A 20,534-nucleotide genomic window follows, 5' to 3' on the forward strand; every position below is an offset into this window, starting at 1 on the left:
TCTTCATTTTCCTCTGGCTTTAGCAAATTTTTTCCTTTTCTCTCTCTGTGGCTCCAACAAACTAACAAAAAGCCACTACTAAAAAAGAGAACCAAAAAAACTAAGAAAGTTGCTAGTGTTGAAAATTTAAAACAATCTTTTTTTAAAAAGAGAATTAGGATAACTAAATGCTTATGGCATGAATCACGAAATGGGAAGAAAACTAAGATGTGTCCATCAAGCACAGAGTCCAGCAAAAGAATTATCAGTGCTATCTAACCAAGGAAGAAGATTCAACTTTCCTGGCCAATTTAAATGCCATCATAACTGATGTATTAGCCTTTCAGCTCTATCATATTATCTATTTTTAAAGTATATATAAATAAAATGGAACCAGATTCAATCCACTGACACCATGTCCTGAATAGGGAATGAAAGGTTTGATGCCTGTAATGCCAGAGAGGCAGTTAAAATTCTAGTAGTTTATACATAATTGTTATGACAGCTGATTTGATGGTCCATTATTGCACAGATGTCAGAAACAAGTTTTTTCCCTTCTTGAATGTCCCATTTGTGCATTCAGAGTTTTAACAGCATGTAGCACAAAGAAAGATGAGGCTAAAGAGGAATAGCTTCTTTTGTAATTTGTCACAGGCATCCATGTCTTGAAGGAAATGGCCTTGTGACACCAGGAATTATTTTTTGAAGTGGGAACAATATAAAGGATAGAAATTTTGTTTTAATTTTCTTTTAGTTTATCCATGTCGTACGATGCTATCAATATTTTGAAGTATATCAACACCAGATGGTGTTTTTTTGGGGGATGCCTATATTTTCAGTCATGGGATATCAGGTGATTAAGGTACTGAAATGGATTAAAGTGACTTTAAGTTCAAATTCTATTACTTGAAAAGATTTATCTTGGTAAGAATATTTATGAAAACTTTTATTTTTATTTTTTCATATCAACAGGTCAAAATTAATAAGTTCATAGTCATTAGTCAAGTGAACTATCTTGATATTAATCTTAAAATATGAAGGCTTTGATAAAGAAATCAGAAGTTAAAAACTAAGTTGAGGAAAAAATACTGTGGAGAAATGTAAGCTTATAGTTTCATAAACTGTCAAGTAGCATTATTTGAATAAAAATCCTTGCCTGAATCCAAATATTAGAAAACAGAAAGAGAAGAAAACAAATTTCTGTAGGAAAAAAATTCATGGTAATCTAATTTAGGGAAGGAATTTTTTTTTCATGACAATCACTGATTTCAAATTCAGTAATAATTTTAATGCCATCCAATAAAACTGGTACATTTTTAATAAAAGGTTATTTACTCCTCCTACTGCTTATACAGTGGTCAGAGTCAGTTTCACAGCAAACAACCAAAAGAAACATGAAGTTTAAAATGTTTTGATTTTTGATATCTTTGCAGTTAGCCAAAATGAGATATCATAAAGATATCATAATATAGGACAGAAAGAAATGCTTGTTAGTCAAGAATGTATTAATTGTATTATATCTAACATCCTGCAGGTGAAGAATTTATTAAAAGTGAAAAATAGCACAAGCAAACAGGATGAAAATGTGTAGGGAAAATGCAAAACTGAAGAAATGTACTACCTCTAGTTTCTTTATATTTTCAATACAAAACGATCTGTTTAGTTACTTATTGTTATTCATGCTATACTGCGAGAGTGCAATAAATAAAAGGACTGATAAAACATTATAAATTTATGAAACATATATCAAATATCTAAATATATAATTTCCATATGTAGTATTTCAAAATAGCTAGATGAATGTTAAAAATGTTAATGAGAACCTGAAGTGTTTTTAAAAAGTCTGTATTGGAAATAAAGTCCATAACCTATCACATAAGGACAGGAAAAGAAGAGCTTAGAATGGGAAACGGTATTACAGAGAGATGCAGTTCTGTATCAATGGCAAGCGTATTTTTACCCCACTCAGTACCATGCATACTTTGGGTGCTGTGTTAGAACACAGTGACTGTTTATAAAGTTGGTTATAGTCAACAAACAAGACTAAGATTTAAATATGTCGTTAATTCAGTTAACTTCTTACAGTTTGAAAGAAAAGTTACAACATGCAATTTCTTTTTCAATACACTGACAATGTATTTATTAAAATATTTTAAAAGACATTATAAAACGAGCATGAAAATCACTGTATATATTTCAAATCCTGAGCATTTACTTGGGGATATTTTTCTTCAAAGATTTTCTATTTCAAATATTTACTTCAGATTATACTATATAATTTTGTATTTTCTGAAAGGTACAAATAAATTTAAAAGAAACTTTTCATTCCCAAAATAACTGAATACATTATACAATTTACTGAGATTTAATTTCTTTGATCAAGGACCATATTCCTTTAAAATATTAAAACTTTGAATGCTTAGTGACATCAGACATGTACAAAGAGTAGGATTAATTTATTTGCAGAGTTAATTTTCCATATTCTTTTGAAACTTGATCAAAAGATGTATAAAACATTTGCTTTAGATGTAAAAATCCCCAAATATAAAACACTGCTATAAACAGTATTTCAACACAGTATGTGTTCAGCTCTTTCTTCAGGCTTATTGCTAGAATATTCCATTGCAGTATTTATACACATACTACAGGATGAAGACTGTGATATCATCCACTGACATTCACCAGATTCAAGAAGGACTTTACATGAAAACAAAAATACATCTAAAACATATATAAAATAATTTTGATATTTTTCTTGCCCATTTACAAAGTCCTCCTCTTGACTGTCCCTTTATTTCCTTAAGATAAAAATTCATATAGATTTAAACATTTGAAACATGGATTCTATTAATATGTAATATTAGGAACAAAGGAGGAAAAGAACAAGATAATTTCCATACTTGCAAAATCCCATAAACTTAGATTATGAACTAGTTAATAATTTGGGGGGACCTATTTTCTCAGAAGATGTATTATTAGTTATGGCAATTAATACTGTTGACACAAGTTTCTAAATAACTGTTCATCTGTATGAAGGCTGAATTCATTTCAATTATAAAAATAACAACCAAAAGTATGTAAAGAATATATCAAATGACAATTCTGATAATCTGGAAAAGTCTGTGAAATGGGTGCTTTCATTTAATAAATTGCTTACTTGAGCAAATCTATTATTGTAAACCACCAATGGCAAGAGCTGTTAATAGTTAATTTTTATGGCGAGGTCCTTCTAACTTTAATAATGTAACTCAAACAAGGATTATGAAAAAGTCAAAAACAGATTTCATATACGCACCCCTTTATCTCCTCTTGCTTTAGAATTGAATTTCACTGTTTTTAATCGGGCCCGTTCTTTCTTCTCAACCCTGGCAAAGCACAGATTATTTTTTAAGTATAATAAACATAATCAAGGCTCTAACTAGAAATCATCAGGATTGCTACTTTAATATGGCGCATTTTCATATTCTAAAGCCTTTAAAAGTCATTTGCCTCTCACAATTAACAACAACTTCTGAGAAATGAAATATGGGGCTCATTTTATTATGAAACAAAACCACTTGTGAAGTAAAAGTATGTATAGTTATATATGCACTCAAATCCATAACTATACTGAAATTTTTATGATGTACCACTTCTGAGTTCAGCAATTTTCCAGGTTTTCCATTTGTTCTGGTTTTTGAATATTTAGCTTATGGACCATATATGCTAAAAACTCAGTGTCAGAGAGAAAGCAAATGAAGTAAAATGTTAACAGCTGAGGAAAGCAGATAAAGGAAATGTGGGTATTCTATGTACTATTCTTGTATTTCTTTTGTACTTATATTTTCTGCAGCTCTGAAATTTTTAAAAATAAAAAGTAGGGAAATAACATTTAAGTTTAATTCCAATGATATATTTGTATAAATACATAAAGTAACCATTTACAGTACACAAAATAGAGTTTTAAAGTATCTTCGGAAGGATACAGAAGAAATGGTAACCTTAGTTAACTTCTAAGGGAAGAAGGTGAAATGGGTGGGTGGGGAACAGGGTTCAAAGGGGGCCTGTACAGCTGTTAAATCTTTTTAATTTTCTTGTTGAAAGTGTTACCTTTCAAACAAGCAAGCAACACACTACAACAACGTACACAGTGTACAATCTACAGCCATGTATGAATACTGCAACCAGTATGAATCATGAAAAATTTCATACAAATTAAGCTTTATAAATCCTTGATTTCAGCATAGCAATTATATTAGTATATAGCAGAAAAACCTACCAAAAAGCCTATGAATAAATGCATATTTTTCATTTTTTATTATCTAACTATAAAGTTTTACCATGGGTACACAGAAGAACCCTAACAGTCAATTTAAAATTTGTGTTTTTTCTATTCCAGAGCAACCCTGAGGGTCCATGATAGGAATAATTAATTTATAATTTTGCCAAGGCACTTATTCAGGGCACTGAGAAACTAACATTTAGTGAGTGAACATTCACAACTCAAAATGGCTTTGTTTTCTAATCATTATTTTGCTTACTAAAATAGTTGAGTGACTTCAACTGTGTTTGTCAATACTGTTCCCAAAAGAAAACTAAGAACTGTAGGAACTCCAAGTCCTTGTGCTATTACTAGACTTAAGGATGTCTAAGAAAGATAGCATTCTATGTAAAAAATTACAAGTATAGAATACACTGAAGGATGAAATGGCATAATTGGTTGTGATTTCATATTGTAATTTATGGCAGGAAAATTATATTCTATATTATTATTCATGAATTTGGGAATTTGTAGCAGTGTCAAGGTATATCTCTTTTATCATTTTTGGCTTCAAAATCCAACCTTATAGGATTTTTATACAAAATGAAAAATAGCTCTTTCCACCAAAGTCAGCTGTATTTCTCATTTGTTGCAGACACATGTAAAGCCTTTGCAAGATAAAAGACTTCAAGAGATAAAGACAATTTTTAGGAACTCTGACCTTGATATTTAAGATGTGAGGTTTCTATTGACTCAACAAGGCACAGAGGAAGCATTTCTGCATTTAAAGGATACTATCTTCTATTCTAGGGAAGAAGTTATGCTGAGGGCTGCATTGCTAAAAGAGGAGTTGTCATCAAATAGTTGGATCTTGCTAAAAATATGGATCTAGCCAACAACAGTCATAAATTCCAAAACCACAATTTCAGAGATTTTGGCAATATTTCAACATTTGTATTCTTCAAAGTCTATCAACAGATGTACAAATATATATATGGTAGAGAGGTTTATAAAGAGGCATACAATTTGGCATAAGTATCAATTTAGAGTCTCAACAAAATAAGTCCAATTTATTAATAAGGAAAGAACAAGTTTATTATATCATAAGCTTAACTTGAAGTGAATTAACTAGCTAAAATAAACATCAATGTCTCTCTGACAATTTTCACTGGCTATCTTAAAACTTTTAAGTTTTAGGCAGTGATCTGGCTGAATCAGATCTCATATATAAGTTCTTTTGGGGAAGTTATGAACTGATGTTTTAACACCTTTCCCATAAAAGTAGAGACATCCAATAACATTTCATTGACCTCAGAGAGGATTGTTGGGATCACCTTTTTCAAAGAAACTCTGCACTTAACCACTTATGCCACTAGATGGTAAGTATGCACCAGTGAGTGAATCACTACGATAACCAGTTAAAACAAAGAGGAAAGACTACTGAATGCACGGATGATTCTAAATTAAGCAAGAAAAAGAGATGATATCTAAAAGAAATGTCTAAACATATCTAACATATCTAAAAGAAAATTTTATATATTCCTAAAAATTTTGCATTTAAAATGCTTTCTTTTTTTTAATCTAGAAGAGGCAATTCACACAATCAAGACCCCTGAAAATTTGAGTTTTAACACCACTGACATGGGAAAACTCATAGCTCAGTCAGTAAAGAATCTGCCTGCAAAGCAGGAAACCTGGGTTTGATTCTGGGTCAGGAATATCCCCTGGACAGAGGAGCCTCGCAGGCTATAGTCCATGGAGCTGCAAGAGTCGGAATGACTTAGCGACTGAAATCAAACCACCACATGGGACAACTATAGAGGTTTTTAATTCTTTCTCCACTGGTACAGATCTATGGCACAGTGACTTAAAATATACTTACTTTGTTTTAACAACTAGTAGGAACTTTAGAGAAATTTCCATTTGTGGACTTCATAATCTCTTACTATATCATTGGTTAAAATAAAAAGTGAAAGGAAGTGAAAGTCGCTCAGTTGTGTCTGCCTTTTTGTGACCCCATGGACTATACAGTCCATTGGATTCTCCAGGCCAGAATACTGGAATAGGTAGCCTTTCCCTTCTCCAGGGGATCTTCCCAACCCAGGGATCGAACCCAGGTCTCCCGCACTGCAGGTGAATTCTTTATCAGCTGAGCCACAGGGAAGCCCAAGAATACTGGAGTGGGTAGCCTATTCTTTCTCCAGAGGATCTTCCTGACCCAGGATTCTAACCAGGGTCTCCTGCACTGCAGGTGGTTTTTTACCAAATGAGCTATCAGGGAAGCCCAGTTACAATACAAGGTGAATAAAATTAAATGGCTGTGAAACACAATATAAAACACCAAGCATAAAATCATCACTTCAGTAAAAGAAATTTTAAAAATTCCCAGCAATTATTCATGTTGTCCAATTTTCAAGTGGTAAGACTCTAACAGACTTATATTTACCTGCGTTTACTTGGAATCACCCCAACTTCATCACTTTCACCATCTGGTGTAACCTGTCTGGCTTGCCACCATTCATCATCAGAAGCATTAATAACATGGAGGATATCTCCAAATTTGAAGTTCAATCCCTGACTAGGAAGGCCACTGTCTTTAGTCTTGTCATAATCAAAGAGGGCCCTGGATTAAGAAGAAAAAAATCTGCATTTCTTATAATGATACTATCAATATTAAATAAACAGAATCCTAAAAGTATATATATAATTTAGGTAGATAATGAAATAATGTACCATGGTAGGCAAAATAATGCCAAGCTCAATTCTGTGTTATATACAAGACAATGAGAGTAAAAAGAAATAGCAAAATTAACTTGTAATGGTAACAGACGTACTATTCTCTCAATAGTGTATGAGAAATTTAAAATATTGTACAAGAAAATAAAAAAACATACTTTTAGTACAATCAAATAGCAAACTATACTGAATTCTAAAATGATCTGGTGAGTTGCTCTAAATTAATAAAGTAAATATTAAAAGACACTCTCCTCTTTGACTAGACACACTTGGGAAAACAAATTTCCTGACTGATCTGATTCACCATTTGTGGACTTTAAGGCTAGCAGAACAGAGTGATTATTTTCCCAGGTAAGTATTTCTTTCATTTGTTCATAAAAGCAGAGTTAATAGGGTTTTCAGAGTCAATAACAATGATGAAAACTAATTACACGTGACTATATGATGACTTAACAGTTGCCAACTGTTTTGGAAAAAATACTGTATTAATTTAACATAATTTCAAGATGTTAGGAATATTTTAAAATTTGATAACAAGAAAGTAATGTCCTACTACTTAATTAGTATACAATATTTAAAGAAATTAAAATTCTTATATTCAAAAAACTTCTCTCAAGAGTAGAGGAAGGATCCTAGCAACTACATTTAAAATATAATTTATTGATTCTTTTGTTTTAATTTGGCAACAGGAAATTAGGACACAAATCATATTCCTTTTCATGCTACTCAACTTTTAAGAAGCTGTCTCTTGAAGTCAAACTGAAGAGGGGCGAAATTAATTGACAGCTAAATGCTAGTTAATGCTTTTCAAATATGTTCTTTCAAATCTTTTCAGTGGCTAATAGTGTAAAGGAAATTGGTGAATCAAATGTGGGAAGGTTTACTTAAACATATATTAAAACATATACAACACATTGGATTTTGTTTGAAGAAAGAATTCTCAAAGTACAGAATTCTACTGTACAAATTAGGATTATAAATGATATTAATACTAAAGTCATTACTTCAATAAATTCTGAATACTGAGGAAGCATCTTTCTATTGAAAAAATAGAGTTAACATCAAAAAACAGAGGTTTGATATAGTCAGGCATTTACTAAATGTTTATTTAAAAAGGTAAAGATGATGAAGATACAAATAAATAGAATACAAGATAACAGAGTAGCTTAAGAGGTAGAACAAATGCCACAAGACATTTAGAAAAAGGAAAACTATACCTTAACATTTTTATTATCATAAATTAAATTTTGAATTACAAAATCAATACAACTATTACTGATGAGCAATGGAGAAACTCACAATTTCTACTCCCTATGTTAACATTTAAACTTTGCCTTTTAGTACTTTGATTCATAAAAAAAAGGGAAGTACTCATGGAATACTTATGCAAGTTATTAATCATAAGAATATAATGAACACTTGTTAATCTACTACCCAACCTAAAGGTTTCTACACAAAACTTTTATCAGTGACTCACATTCACCTATGTATTTTTCCCCTCGATCCTGCTTTCCTCAGATTGAGTTAAGCACTAATTAGAGTATAACCACCATTCTGAATACAGAGTTTGTTATTTCCTTGCTCTTTACCCTTTTTTGCTGATGCTTTGATTTTATCACACACATATGGATGACTCTGTATTTATGTATGATTTCACTTGTTTCAGATCTTTATAAAAAAGCACCATACTGTACATAGTCTATTGCAGCCTTAACTTCATTCTTACTTTTGAAATTAAAAATATATTTACCAACAAGAACCATAAGACTTCTGGTTAATTACGGCAGATTGGCTATATGTGTCTACAGGCATGCCTCATTTTATTGTGTTTCTCTTTATTACACTTGGCAGATATTGTATATATATATTTTTTTTCCCCCACAACTGGAAGGCTCTGTGTTGGTTTGGCGTGACTATTGGTGTCATTTTTCTGACATTTGCTCACTCTGCGTCTCTGTGTCACATTTTGTTAATTCTCCTAATACTTCAAACTTTTTCATTAATATATTTATTATGGTGATCAGTGATCCTTAATTTTACTATTGTAATCATTTTGGGGTATCACAAACCATGCTTTCATAAAAAACAGTTATGTTTAGTGAAGAAGGCATGGTGAAAGCTAAGACAGGCCAAAAGCTAGGCTTCTTGCATTAGTAAGCCAAGCTGAAAAAAAACCCCGAAGGCACACAGGAATAATAAGAAAGTGAAAAAGCCTTATTGCTGATACTGAGAAAATTCTAGAGCTCTAGACAGAAGATCAAACCAGCCATAACATTCCTTTAAGCCAAAGCGTAACTCAGAGCAAGGCCCAAACTCTTCAATTCTGTGAAGGCTGAGAGAAGTGAGCAAGCTGCAAAAGTTTGAAGTTTAGCTCCTAAGGTTTCAGGAAAGAAACCGTCCCTATAACATAGAAGTGCAAGGTAAAGCAGCAGGTACTGATGTAGAAGCTGTAACAAATTATCCAGAAGATCTAGCTAGGATAAGTAATGAAGGTTGTTACTCTAAACAACAGACTTTCAATGTGGACAAAACAGCCTTATATTGGAAGAAAATGCCATGAGGAACTTTCATAGCTAAAGAGAAGTCAATGCCTGGCTTCAAAACTTAAAGGGCAGGCTGACTCTCTCGTCAGGGCTTAATGCAGCTGTGAGTTTAAATTAAGCCAACGCTCAATTACCATTCTGAAAATCCAAGGGTCTTTAAGAACTATGCTAAATCTACAGTGCTCTAGAATTGAAATAACAAAGCCTAGATGACAGCACATTTGTTTACAACATGGTTTACTGAATATTTTAAGCATACTGTTAAGATCTACTGCTCAAAAAAGATTTCTTTCAAAATGTTACTGCTAACAGACAATGTACTTGGTCACCCAAGAGTTTTGATGGCGATGTACAATGAGATGAATATTATGCTGAGACAACTTCCATTCTGTAGTCCATGGATCAAGGAGTAATTTTGACTTTAGATGTCATTAAGAACACTGTTGATTCATGGGAAGAGGTCAAAATGTCAATATTATTAGGAGTTTGCAGGAAATTGATTCCAGTCTTCATGGATGACTTTGAGGGGTTTAAGACGTCAGCAGAGGAAGTAACTACATACATGGTAGACACAGAAAGAGAACTAGAATGAGAAGTGGAGCCAGAAGGTGTGACTGAACTGCTGCACTCCCATGATAAAACTTGGAAAGATGTTTAAACTCAAAAAATGAGGATGCTTGTGGATGAGAAAAGAAAGTGGTTTCTTGAGGTAGAATCCACTCCTGGTGAAGATGCAGTGAAGCTTATTGAAATGACAAGGTATGGAAATATTGTATCAACTTACTTGATAAAGCAGCAGCAGAATTTGAGAGAATTGACTGTAATTTTGAAAAAAGTTGACTGTGGTTAAAATACTATCAAGCAGCATTACATGCTCCAGAGAAATTGTTCATGAAAGGAAGAGTTGATCAATTTGGCAAATTCTACCACTGTCTTATTTTAAGAAATTGCCACAGCCACCTCAAACCTTTAGCAACCACCTCCCTGATCAGTCAGCAATCATCAACACAGAGGCAGGACCTTCCATCAGAAAAAAAAAAAAAATTTAAATTGCTTAAGGCTCGTTGACAACTAGCATTTTTTTAAGCAATAAAATATTTAAAAATTGAGATTATATTTTTTAAGAGCCATAATGCTATTGTACATTTATAGATTACAGAACAGTGTAAATATAAGTTTTATATGCACTGGGGAACCAAAACATTCATGATTTCCTTTATTGTGATGTTCACTGTATTGTGGTCTGCAACTGAACCTGCAAAATCTCTCAAGTAATGCTTGCATTTTCTTTCCATCCTGAAACTCACTAAAATTACAATAACAACAACAACAAAAGATAAATACAAAAGAGAGATGACAGCAGGAGAAGACAGAGTTTAACATGGTTTTGAATGATGGTAAATTTAGAGTAGAGGAAGCTCTAAACGGCGTACCTGAAGAGAGGGATTGAAATAAAATAACCGAAGTAAGATTTACTCCACAAAACCCTAGAAATGCTCACAAATTAGAAGTGCACACTATCTAGGCAGAGATAAATCACAGCAGTGAAAACAGAAGAACTGGTAGAAATTATCATAGTAATTAAATGTTACTCAAACAAAGAATATTTTATTATAAAAAAGATACTGGAAAACTGTTGGATATGTCATAACAACTTAAAAAAACTTCTAGTCCTTATGTATTTTGTCTTTCTTTATCATACTATTCTTATTCAAGAGGTTATATAACTTTCATTAATAAAATTATAATAATATTCCCAAAGACATACTATTCCTAAAAGACATACTGTCAGGAAATCAATCATAAAAAACATTTCCTTGGTTTTCAATACTGCATTCTCCTTGGTTTTCAATACTGCATTTTCCTTGCAGTATACTTTTCTATAGTGAAAACTAAGTCAAAGTGAAAATCCTGAAAGAACTTGCATGCATAAATGAAGACTGCTATAACTAGAAATTTAAAAAAGTTTACCTGACATAGAGGGATCGCTTCTGGCTAGTTCGAAGAGAACCTGAACCTGAACTAATGCTACTATTCATCATCTGCTCCCGTAAGTCATGTATTTTGGCTTCAAAACGACTGTATTCTGATAGAAGAAAAAAGAAAAGTAAATTCATATTTTATATCCTAAAAAATTACTTGAAGATAAAATATTAAATATGTAAGCTGTCTTATAATTAAATGTGGTCAGACTCTTAAGAGAATAATCTATACAAGATTTTGCCCCATATGTAAATTTAAAAATGTAACAATCTTCTAAATGAACCATAAATTAGGACTGGCTGAGAATAGTATTTTCAGTACACTATTTTAGAGCTCATATCACATTTAATAAATTAAAAGACAATCTCCATGCATCAAATAGCAGTATTAATCTTACTTTACTGTTGAATTTAACTGTAAGTTTTAAAAAGTAGGATTTATTCTAATTTCTATACTAAAAAAAGAAGTCTAAAATAATTTATACTAGATACTTTGTTTACTGACTTTTTCCCTGTGAAGAAGTCAGCTAATTGTATTTTCAAATTATATGATGTGAGAAGGGTCAGTAATATGGGAAAAATATGCCTTAGAAGCTAATGAAATTAACTTTATGTCAACTTATTTTATAATTTATAAATTTTCAAAACAACAAAATAAGACACAAAAAGTAATCTGAAGGAATAAATATATTATTTAAGATAGTTTTTATACAAAAACAAATGTGATTTTGAAGATGGATGATTTTAAATTATTCCATACACTAAAAACTACCAAAACTATTAATAATAACAAGTTTATAATCACTTAAAAATACTGCAATTACATGGTTATACCCATTTATACCTTTTTCTCTATTTATAATAACCAATTGTCTAACAGACAAGTCAGATACCATCAGATTTTCTTATAAAACCAGTCTCATAACAAAAGCAAGTTATGTGTCTGGAGTGTGTGTAGTTTAAGAAGACAAAAAGTAAACATAATTATTGCTGTGTTACTCTTCGTTTTACCACAGTCACCAAATTTATTTGCTGGATACCAAGAATAGGATTTTTCAGTCAAGAATACTGGAGTGGCTTGCCATCTCCTTCTTCAGGAGATCTCCCTGACCCAGAGATCAAACCTGTGTCTCCTGCAGGTGGATTATTCCTTACCTGCTGAGTCACTGGGGAAGCCAACTGAAACAACAATTCATCAAAAAACTAAAAAATATTTAAATGTTCACAATAATATATATTCTTTTATTGTTCTTTAAAAATATAATAGGAAATTTAAAGTATAAAAATTAGTAGACTGATTAGTAAAAATGAACCCCTGACAATTCAACAATTATCAACTCATGGCAAATCTTTAGGCTGTGAAGACACAGCTAAGACACAGATTGATGAATGAATAAATAGGTTAAAAATATGAAGTGAATCTTGAGTTTACACTGGCTCTTCTAATTAAAAATTAGTACCATTAGGTTTTTACTTAATCTCTTATATCTCTATATGCTTTCTTATATATGAAGAATCTTGGTTCTCAACAAATGGAATAACAGAATTACAGTACTCCACCACATCTTACTTGTTTATAATACCAATATTACAATTATTACATGATCACTGAAAATAGTTAACTATCTTCCCTAGTTCTTTTTATTTTGGAATACGTTCTGTTAGAAATATATAGTTGAACACCATTTTAAAATCACTTGGAATATTCCTTCCTAGGTGTGAATGCTGCCAGACGGATATACATCAAGGTTCATTTGTTCATTTTTATTTTCAACTTCACTTTTTAGAGGTTACTTTGTAAACTTTTCTTTTTTTTATAAATAGGTAACATAGTTCCAAAGTCAAATCTATAAAACAAGGATATCCCTTTCTCCCTACCCTATTCTGTTCTGATCATTATAAACATTTAAAGAAAGGTTTATCCTTCCATTTAAAATAATATAAGTAAATATATATGTTCACGCAACTATGTTTACACTTATTCTATATTATTTTAATAAATGTATATTTTACTTATACGTATTTTGTAATTATGTGTATATGTACACACACACATATATGTGCTCCTCCTTCTTTAATAAACAGTAATATAGAAACTGCAATACTTTGGCCACCTCATGCGACAAGCTGACTCACTGGAAAAGACTCTGATGCTGGGAAAGGTTGGGGGTGGGAGGAGAAGGGGATGACAGAGAATGAGATGGCTGGATGGCATCACTGACTCTGTGGACATGAGTTTGAGTGAACTCCGGGAGTTGGTGATAGACAGGGAGGCCTGGCGTGCTGTGATTCATGGGGTCGCAGAGAGTCGGACACGACTGAGCGACTGAACTGAACTGAACTGAATATACACATTTCTCCACCTTGCTTATTTTACTCAATAGTAAGTATAGCAGTGGTCTTAGTGCAGTAATAGTAAGAATGCTCCACACCCTATACAGATGTCCCTCTTTTTTTTTTTTAATAGTTACATGGTTCTTTTATTTCTAACCTCTGTCTCTGTTACAAGATACTGTATAGGGTTAGATTTTGCTTTATTATCAAATCTGAAAATTGTTTTCTTGAAACAATTAAGGTGAATTAACTTTTGATATGATTGAAGTTGTGTGTGTGAACTCCAGTTCTATTCATACTATTTTGTATGTTGAATATATATGAATATATTTACAAATATGCCTTTTAAATAAATAGCCTGAGGCAGATTATATATTCCAAGGATGCCTGGCATCCCATATGGTCTTGTACTATGTGACCTTGCCATTTCCCCATCAAGAGGTGAAGTCTAATCCCCTTCTTCAATTTGGACTGGTCTTATGACTCAACTGTAAGCAAGTGAATGTGGTAGAAATGATCATATGTGACTTTCCAGGTTAGATCAGAAGAGTCCGTGGAACTTTTTCCTGGTTCTTATGGGGTGGTTGCTCTGGAGGAAGCCAGGAATCGTGTAAAAAGTCCAAGCACTACTCTGTAAAGGTCATGCAATAGTGCTCTGAGCCCAAACCTTTAGCTGGTACCAACAAAGTCACAAGAAAAGGGGAGTGAAACCATTTTGGACCTTCCAAAGTAGCTTATCCATCTGCTGAATCCCATTAAGTGACTTCAGTCTATGCCACAAGACCATCCAAGCCAAAATTCTGGCTGAATTCCTAATCTACTGAATCCATAAAATGACTGCTGTCTTAATCCACTGAGCTTTAGGGGTAGTTATGAAGTAACAGTAACTAGACCACAGTCTCACTGTGCAGTCTATTTTATTTGTTCATGAATATATACACACACAGGGACAAGTCCTTCTAAGTTTATATATACACACACACAAGGAATCATATATATTATTTAAATATAATATATAAAATATTTATATAAAATTTGTATTTTACTAAACACGTTTATAAAACATTTATACATACATAATAAAATATATCTACATAAAATTTATATATTTATAAAAGTGAATATATAAACATAAAATTAGGAAGCTTCATTCTGTTGTTCTAATGATAACCCTTTGTTTTGATTTTGGCCCCTACTACGAGCAATCTCCCCAAATCTGATTTGAAACATTATCCTTTTATGTTAATAACTTCAAAACAATCAGAAAGTTTATTCTATGTTAATATTATCTTCAATTCTACCCCCACTTTCTGATAACTGCATTTTCTCCAAATTGTCACAGCATACAGTTTTTTCATATTATACACTCTTTTCCTTATAACTATCTTAATTACTAATACTAGTCTTTATATCAGTATCTCTTCCATCATTTTGGGTGTCTGAAGTTTGTTCTTTCTTCTCAGGAAGGGTTTATGTAAACCCTAATTCTTCACTAATATATTTGATTGTAGTCTTTATATTTGAAGCCCGTTTGTTTCAGTTTCTTTCTCTGATTCTTAAGTATATTGACTGCATTGTCTCCTATAAACCACTGCTGATGAAGTTCTGATGACAACTTCATTTTCTTTTCTTTAAAAACCATTTTTTGAGGGCCTGAAATTTCACCAAAATATTTTTCTTTTAACTTCAATACTTTTATTATAATATTTCTCAGTGATTGTTATCACCTTAGGTACCTGGACAAACTTTTTGATATGCAGTTTTAATTTTTTTTAATTTTAGAAAAGTTTTCCTGTTTATACATTTTTATTATTTGTTTAGTTGTACTGGCCTTTTCCTATGATATTCCTATTATATGTATGTCGAATATTCTCTGCCAACTTTCTGTATCTGTCACTCTCAAATCCATTTTTATTATTTTTTAAAAGATTAATATATTTTTCAAGATTGTAGTAATCACAGACTGTTTTTCCTGAACCATTTGAGAGTAACTTGCTATTGTGATGTCTCATCACTCTTGAATTCTCAGTGTGTATTTCCTACAAATAAAGATGTTTTTAAATACAATCACAAAGCCATCAAAATTAAGAAAGCAACATTAATACATTACTATATCATGCTCACATTCCATTTAAGTTTCCTCAATAATGTCGTTAAGAGCAAATCGATCAAGTCTGAAACCATGAGTTGTCTTATGAGAGTATGTAGGCATTTAAATTGTCGTATTTTAAAACACCCCTCCAGAGAGAGCAGTTCCTCAGTCTCCTTGACTTTGCAATCTTACTACTGCTGAAAACTACAGGCCAATTATTTTGTAGAGCTTCTCTTTAGATTTGTTGATGTTCCCACATGATGAGTCCTGTAACTTTGGCAGCAATGTTACAGAAGAGATGTATGTTTCTTCCAGTGCACCCTAGCAGGTGGTATACATTTCTGATTTGTCCCATTACTGATGTTATTAACTTTCAGCACTTGATGAAAGTTGTGTCTGCCAGGTTTCTTTACTGCAAAATTACTATTTTTCTTTCAGTTGCAAATAATAAGTTATTGAAACTATGCACACTTCTCCATTCTCATCAAACTTTCAATTAACTCATTTATTTGTATTAATAAAGACTCATTATTTCCTAGTTCATCCAGTGGATTACTATCAGGTATTATTATCATCAATTTGATGCTCCAAATGTTCCGTATTTGGCCTTTTGAACTGGATTATGTACCCTTTTGACATGCCTCCCATCATTCCTTGAGCACCATGCTTTCTGGCATAAAATATTACAGGATAATCTAATACTTGCCCCGTTCAACTCTTGAAACAAGATATTTATTCAAACAGCCTTGGCACTTTAGATGGGAATGGCAAAAAGATGGGGAAACAGTGACTGACTGTTATTTTGGGCTCCAAAATCACTGCAGATGCTGATTGCAGTCATGAAATTAAAAGATGCTTACTTCTTGGAAGGAAAGTTATGACCAACCTAGACAGCATATTAAAAAGCAGAGACATTACTTTGTCAACAAAGGTCTGTCTAGTCAAGGCTATGGTTTTTCCAGTGGTCATGTATAGATGTGAGAGTTGGACTATAAAAAAAGCTGAGCACAGAAGAATTGATGCTTTTGAACTGTGGTGTTGGAGAAGACTCTTGAGAGTCCCTTGGACTGCAAGGAGATCCAAGGAGATCCAACCAGTCTGTCCTAAAGGAGATCAGTCCTTCATTGGAAGGACTGATGTTGAAGTGGAAACTCCAATACTTTGGCCACCTGATGCGAAGAGCTGACTCACTTGAGAAGACCCTGATGCTGGGAAAGATTGAGGGCAGGAGGAGAAGGGGCCGACAGAGGATGAGATGGTTGGATGGCATCATCGACTCAATGGACATGGGTTTGGGTAGACTCCGGCAGTTGGTGATGGAGAGGGAGGCTTGGCGTGCTGCGATTTATGGGGTCGCAAAGAGTTGGACAGGACTGAGTGACTGAACTGAACTGAGTATTTAGAAACCAAGATCTGAGTCTTAGGTGTGCTGACTGCTACGGGGGTTTCACTGAGCCCACACCTTTTCAGTGGACTGAGCCAGAGATTACAGTATATGTATGTAAAATAGATACATTTATAATGTTTATGGACTTCCCTGATGGCTCAGATGGTAAAGCATCTGTCTACAATGTGGGAGACCCGGGTTCGAGCCCTGGGTTGGGAGGATCCCCTGGAGAAGGAAATGGCAACCCACTCCAGTACAATTGCCTGGAAAATCCCATGGACAGAGGAGCCTGGTAGGCTACAGTCTATGGGGTCGCAAAGAGTCGGACACGACTCAGCGACTTCACTTTCACTTTATAATGCTTATATTTGTATAAATGGAAAACAATATGTTCATATTAATTTCTAAAATTCTAATATTATATGGTTTATATTTTCCCCTTTTCTGTATTTATAACTCTCTTCTTGAACAGTGAAAGTTACAGATAACACTACCCTTAAAATAAATATTCATTTGATCAATCTCTCTATGTAACTAGTCTTCTGTCTCTAGAACCATCTACTTTCCGGACTGTTTTCAGATCAGTCCAATGTGTAACCATCTTACTTTGCTCAGGCTCCCACTTCTTACACCAGGACAGCTCCTGCCCTCATCAGGGGTCAGTCCTATTCAGTTACCACAGCTGTCCCCTACCTTCGGGGTCTTGCAATGCACCTAACTACCTTGCTATCCTTCACATACAATGACTTTAATACAAAATTGATCCGGATGTAGAAGGGAAAGAATTCTTTAATTTTTAAAAATTTACTGTTTTTTTACACAGTTGCTTTAAATAACTATTGTGCTCCTTCTAAACTTAGATTTTGAAATAAAATGCTTCTTTATTTCTAATAATTTGAGTTCTATTAACTCATTTACTTTCATCAAGAGGCTTTTTAGTTCTTCTTCACTTTCTGCCATAAGGGTAGTGTCATCTGCTTATCTGAGGTTATTGATATTTCTCCCAGCAATCTTGATTCCAGCTTGTGCTTCTTCCAGCCCAGCGTTCCTCATGATGTACTCTGCATATAAGTTAAATAAGCAAGGTGACAATATACAGCCTTGATGTACTCCTTTTCCTATTTGGAACCAGTCTGTTGTTCCATGTACAGTTCTGACTGTTGCTTCGTGACCTGCATACAGGTTTCTCAAGAGGCAGGTCAGGTGGTCTGGTATTCCCATCTCTTTCAGAATTTTCCACAGTTTATTGTGATCCACACAGTCAAAGGCTTTGGCATAGTCAATGAAGCAGAAACAGATGTTTTTCTGGAACTCTCTTGCTTTCTCCATGATCCAGCGGAAACTGCAATACTTTGGCCACCTCATGCGATGAGTTGACTCACTGGAAAAGACTCTGATGCTGGGAAAGGTTGGGGGCAGGAGGAGAAGGGGACGACTGAGAATGAGATGGCTGGATGGCATCACCGACTCTGTGGACATGAGTTTGAGTGAACTCCGGGACTTGGTGACGGACAGGGAGGACTGGCGTGCTGTGATTCATGGGGTCGCGGAGAGTTGGACACGACTGAGCGACTGAACTGAACTGAACTCATTTACATTTTTCTTCCACATCATCATCAGTTTTCTTTAATTTGTTCTGCAATATTAGGTTATACTTTTCATTTGTTTTCTGGGCATGTCTTTGGCATACTTTCACTGTAGAGACATTATTCTGATCCTTATATTCATATTTCAAATAGGTTTCCATTGGATTCAATCTTGATCCTTTTCTGTTGTTCATTTTTACATAAATTAGTTTTCTTGAACTTTCAATTAAAGATAAAGAGTATTGGGTCAGGATTTTTCAAGTTTTCTATCTTCATAGCTCTAGAACTCCTTTTTGCTGTTTCTGTCAAGTGTTCAAAGATCTATCTCATACACTGAGATTTCCAGGTACTGTTCTTTCCTCCCATTCATCTGGACCTTCCAGAAGTTCTCCCTTAGTGAGGGGCTTTGAACTAAAATGGAGTTATAGCTGTTATCTGTACCACAGGGCTCAGACAGATCCTGCTCCTTCACACCTTACTGAGATACCTTGCACTCACATACAGACTGTGCAAAAATCCTTATAGCTTCAGGTGCTGTTCTCAAATTGATCCACTGCGCTTTTTAGTGAGTACAGACTGACTTTCAGGCTTCCATCACTTCTCCTTGTGCAGATGCTGATATCACTATCACAGGGTCTTACAGCTGTTGACAGCTTGTTTATTCTTGTGTGTATTTTGGGGCTCAAAGGGTATCTTTTCATCTGATTTTGCTATTCTAATTGTTTTCTGGGAGTGAGGAGGAGGAAGTTCTGGGTGATTCAGTTATAAATCTACTATCTTATTTTGTATGTTCTCTTTATCCCCCTAGGATAGCCACTAAAATGTTCCATCATATTAGTGGCTATCTTAGAAAACTATTAGGAAGTGATGAGTTTTATCACTTAATTTTGTTTTAAAGTTTCATAACCTTTAATATTTTAAATATAATTTGTATATTTGTATAATTTTATTTTTAATAATCACCATGTTTAACAACTAGTTTGCAAAATTCCTGAAAGTTTAACAACTGACTCTTGTAAGACAGTACATCACTGAACTTTTTCAGAAGTGACTTCGGTCATTCTTTAGCTCTCTGAGTTCCCAGTTTCCCTTCACTTTTTGTTTGATAATTCCTTACTGTCTTAGCAGTGATCTGATGCTTTTAAAAAATATTTTTTATTTGGCTGCACCAGATCTTAGTTGAAGCACACGAGATCTTCAATATTCGTGAACTCTTAGTTGCTGTATGTCGGATCTAGTTTCCTGAACAGGGATTGAACCCAGGCCCCTGCATTGGCAGTGAGGAGTCTTGGTCAAAGACTGCCAGGGAAGTCGCTTCAACGCTTTTAATTAGATGTTTATTATACTTCATGTAGCATTATTAGTTGTTTTCAGCCATTTTGCCAATTGAATTATCCAAAGTCCTAGTATTCTACATTTTAGAAATTTATAAACTTTCTGTAAAAAGATCACATTACCTTTTACAGTGAGGCAGAAAATGTTCTTTGCTGAGATCTAAGTTACTACAAAGCAACGAAAGCTCAGATAGTCAACATTTAAGATATTAGAGACCTAAAGTAAATCCCTGACAATATCTTAAATTTGTACCTTACTGATTTTGTTCACTCTGTTCAGATTTTCATATTTATGGTCTTTACTTTCTATTAACAATTCCT

The 20,534-nt window shown here is 33.5% G+C and overlaps 1 protein-coding gene across 8 annotated transcripts in view; it reads right to left on the reverse strand.

The window, feature by feature from the left end:
- The window catches only part of DLG1 (discs large MAGUK scaffold protein 1), a 287,420-nt gene that overhangs the window by 36,575 nt on the left and 230,311 nt on the right, over positions 1–20,534 (reverse strand). For all 8 annotated transcript variants that reach the window (XM_055407214.2, XM_055407346.2, XM_055407336.2 and 5 more), the window contains 3 exons: positions 11,470–11,584; positions 6,666–6,842; positions 3,275–3,344 (listed from right to left, as the gene is read on the reverse strand). In XM_055407214.2, coding sequence (XP_055263189.1) covers positions 3,275–3,344; positions 6,666–6,842; positions 11,470–11,584 — 362 coding nt within the window. The remainder of the gene's footprint in view (positions 1–3,274; positions 3,345–6,665; positions 6,843–11,469; positions 11,585–20,534) is intronic.

The sequence above is a fragment of the Moschus berezovskii genome, chromosome 1 (assembly GCF_049115385.1).
Source record: "Moschus berezovskii isolate FMDL1 chromosome 1, NW_MosBer_1.0, whole genome shotgun sequence".
Lineage (NCBI taxonomy): Eukaryota > Metazoa > Chordata > Mammalia > Artiodactyla > Moschidae > Moschus > Moschus berezovskii.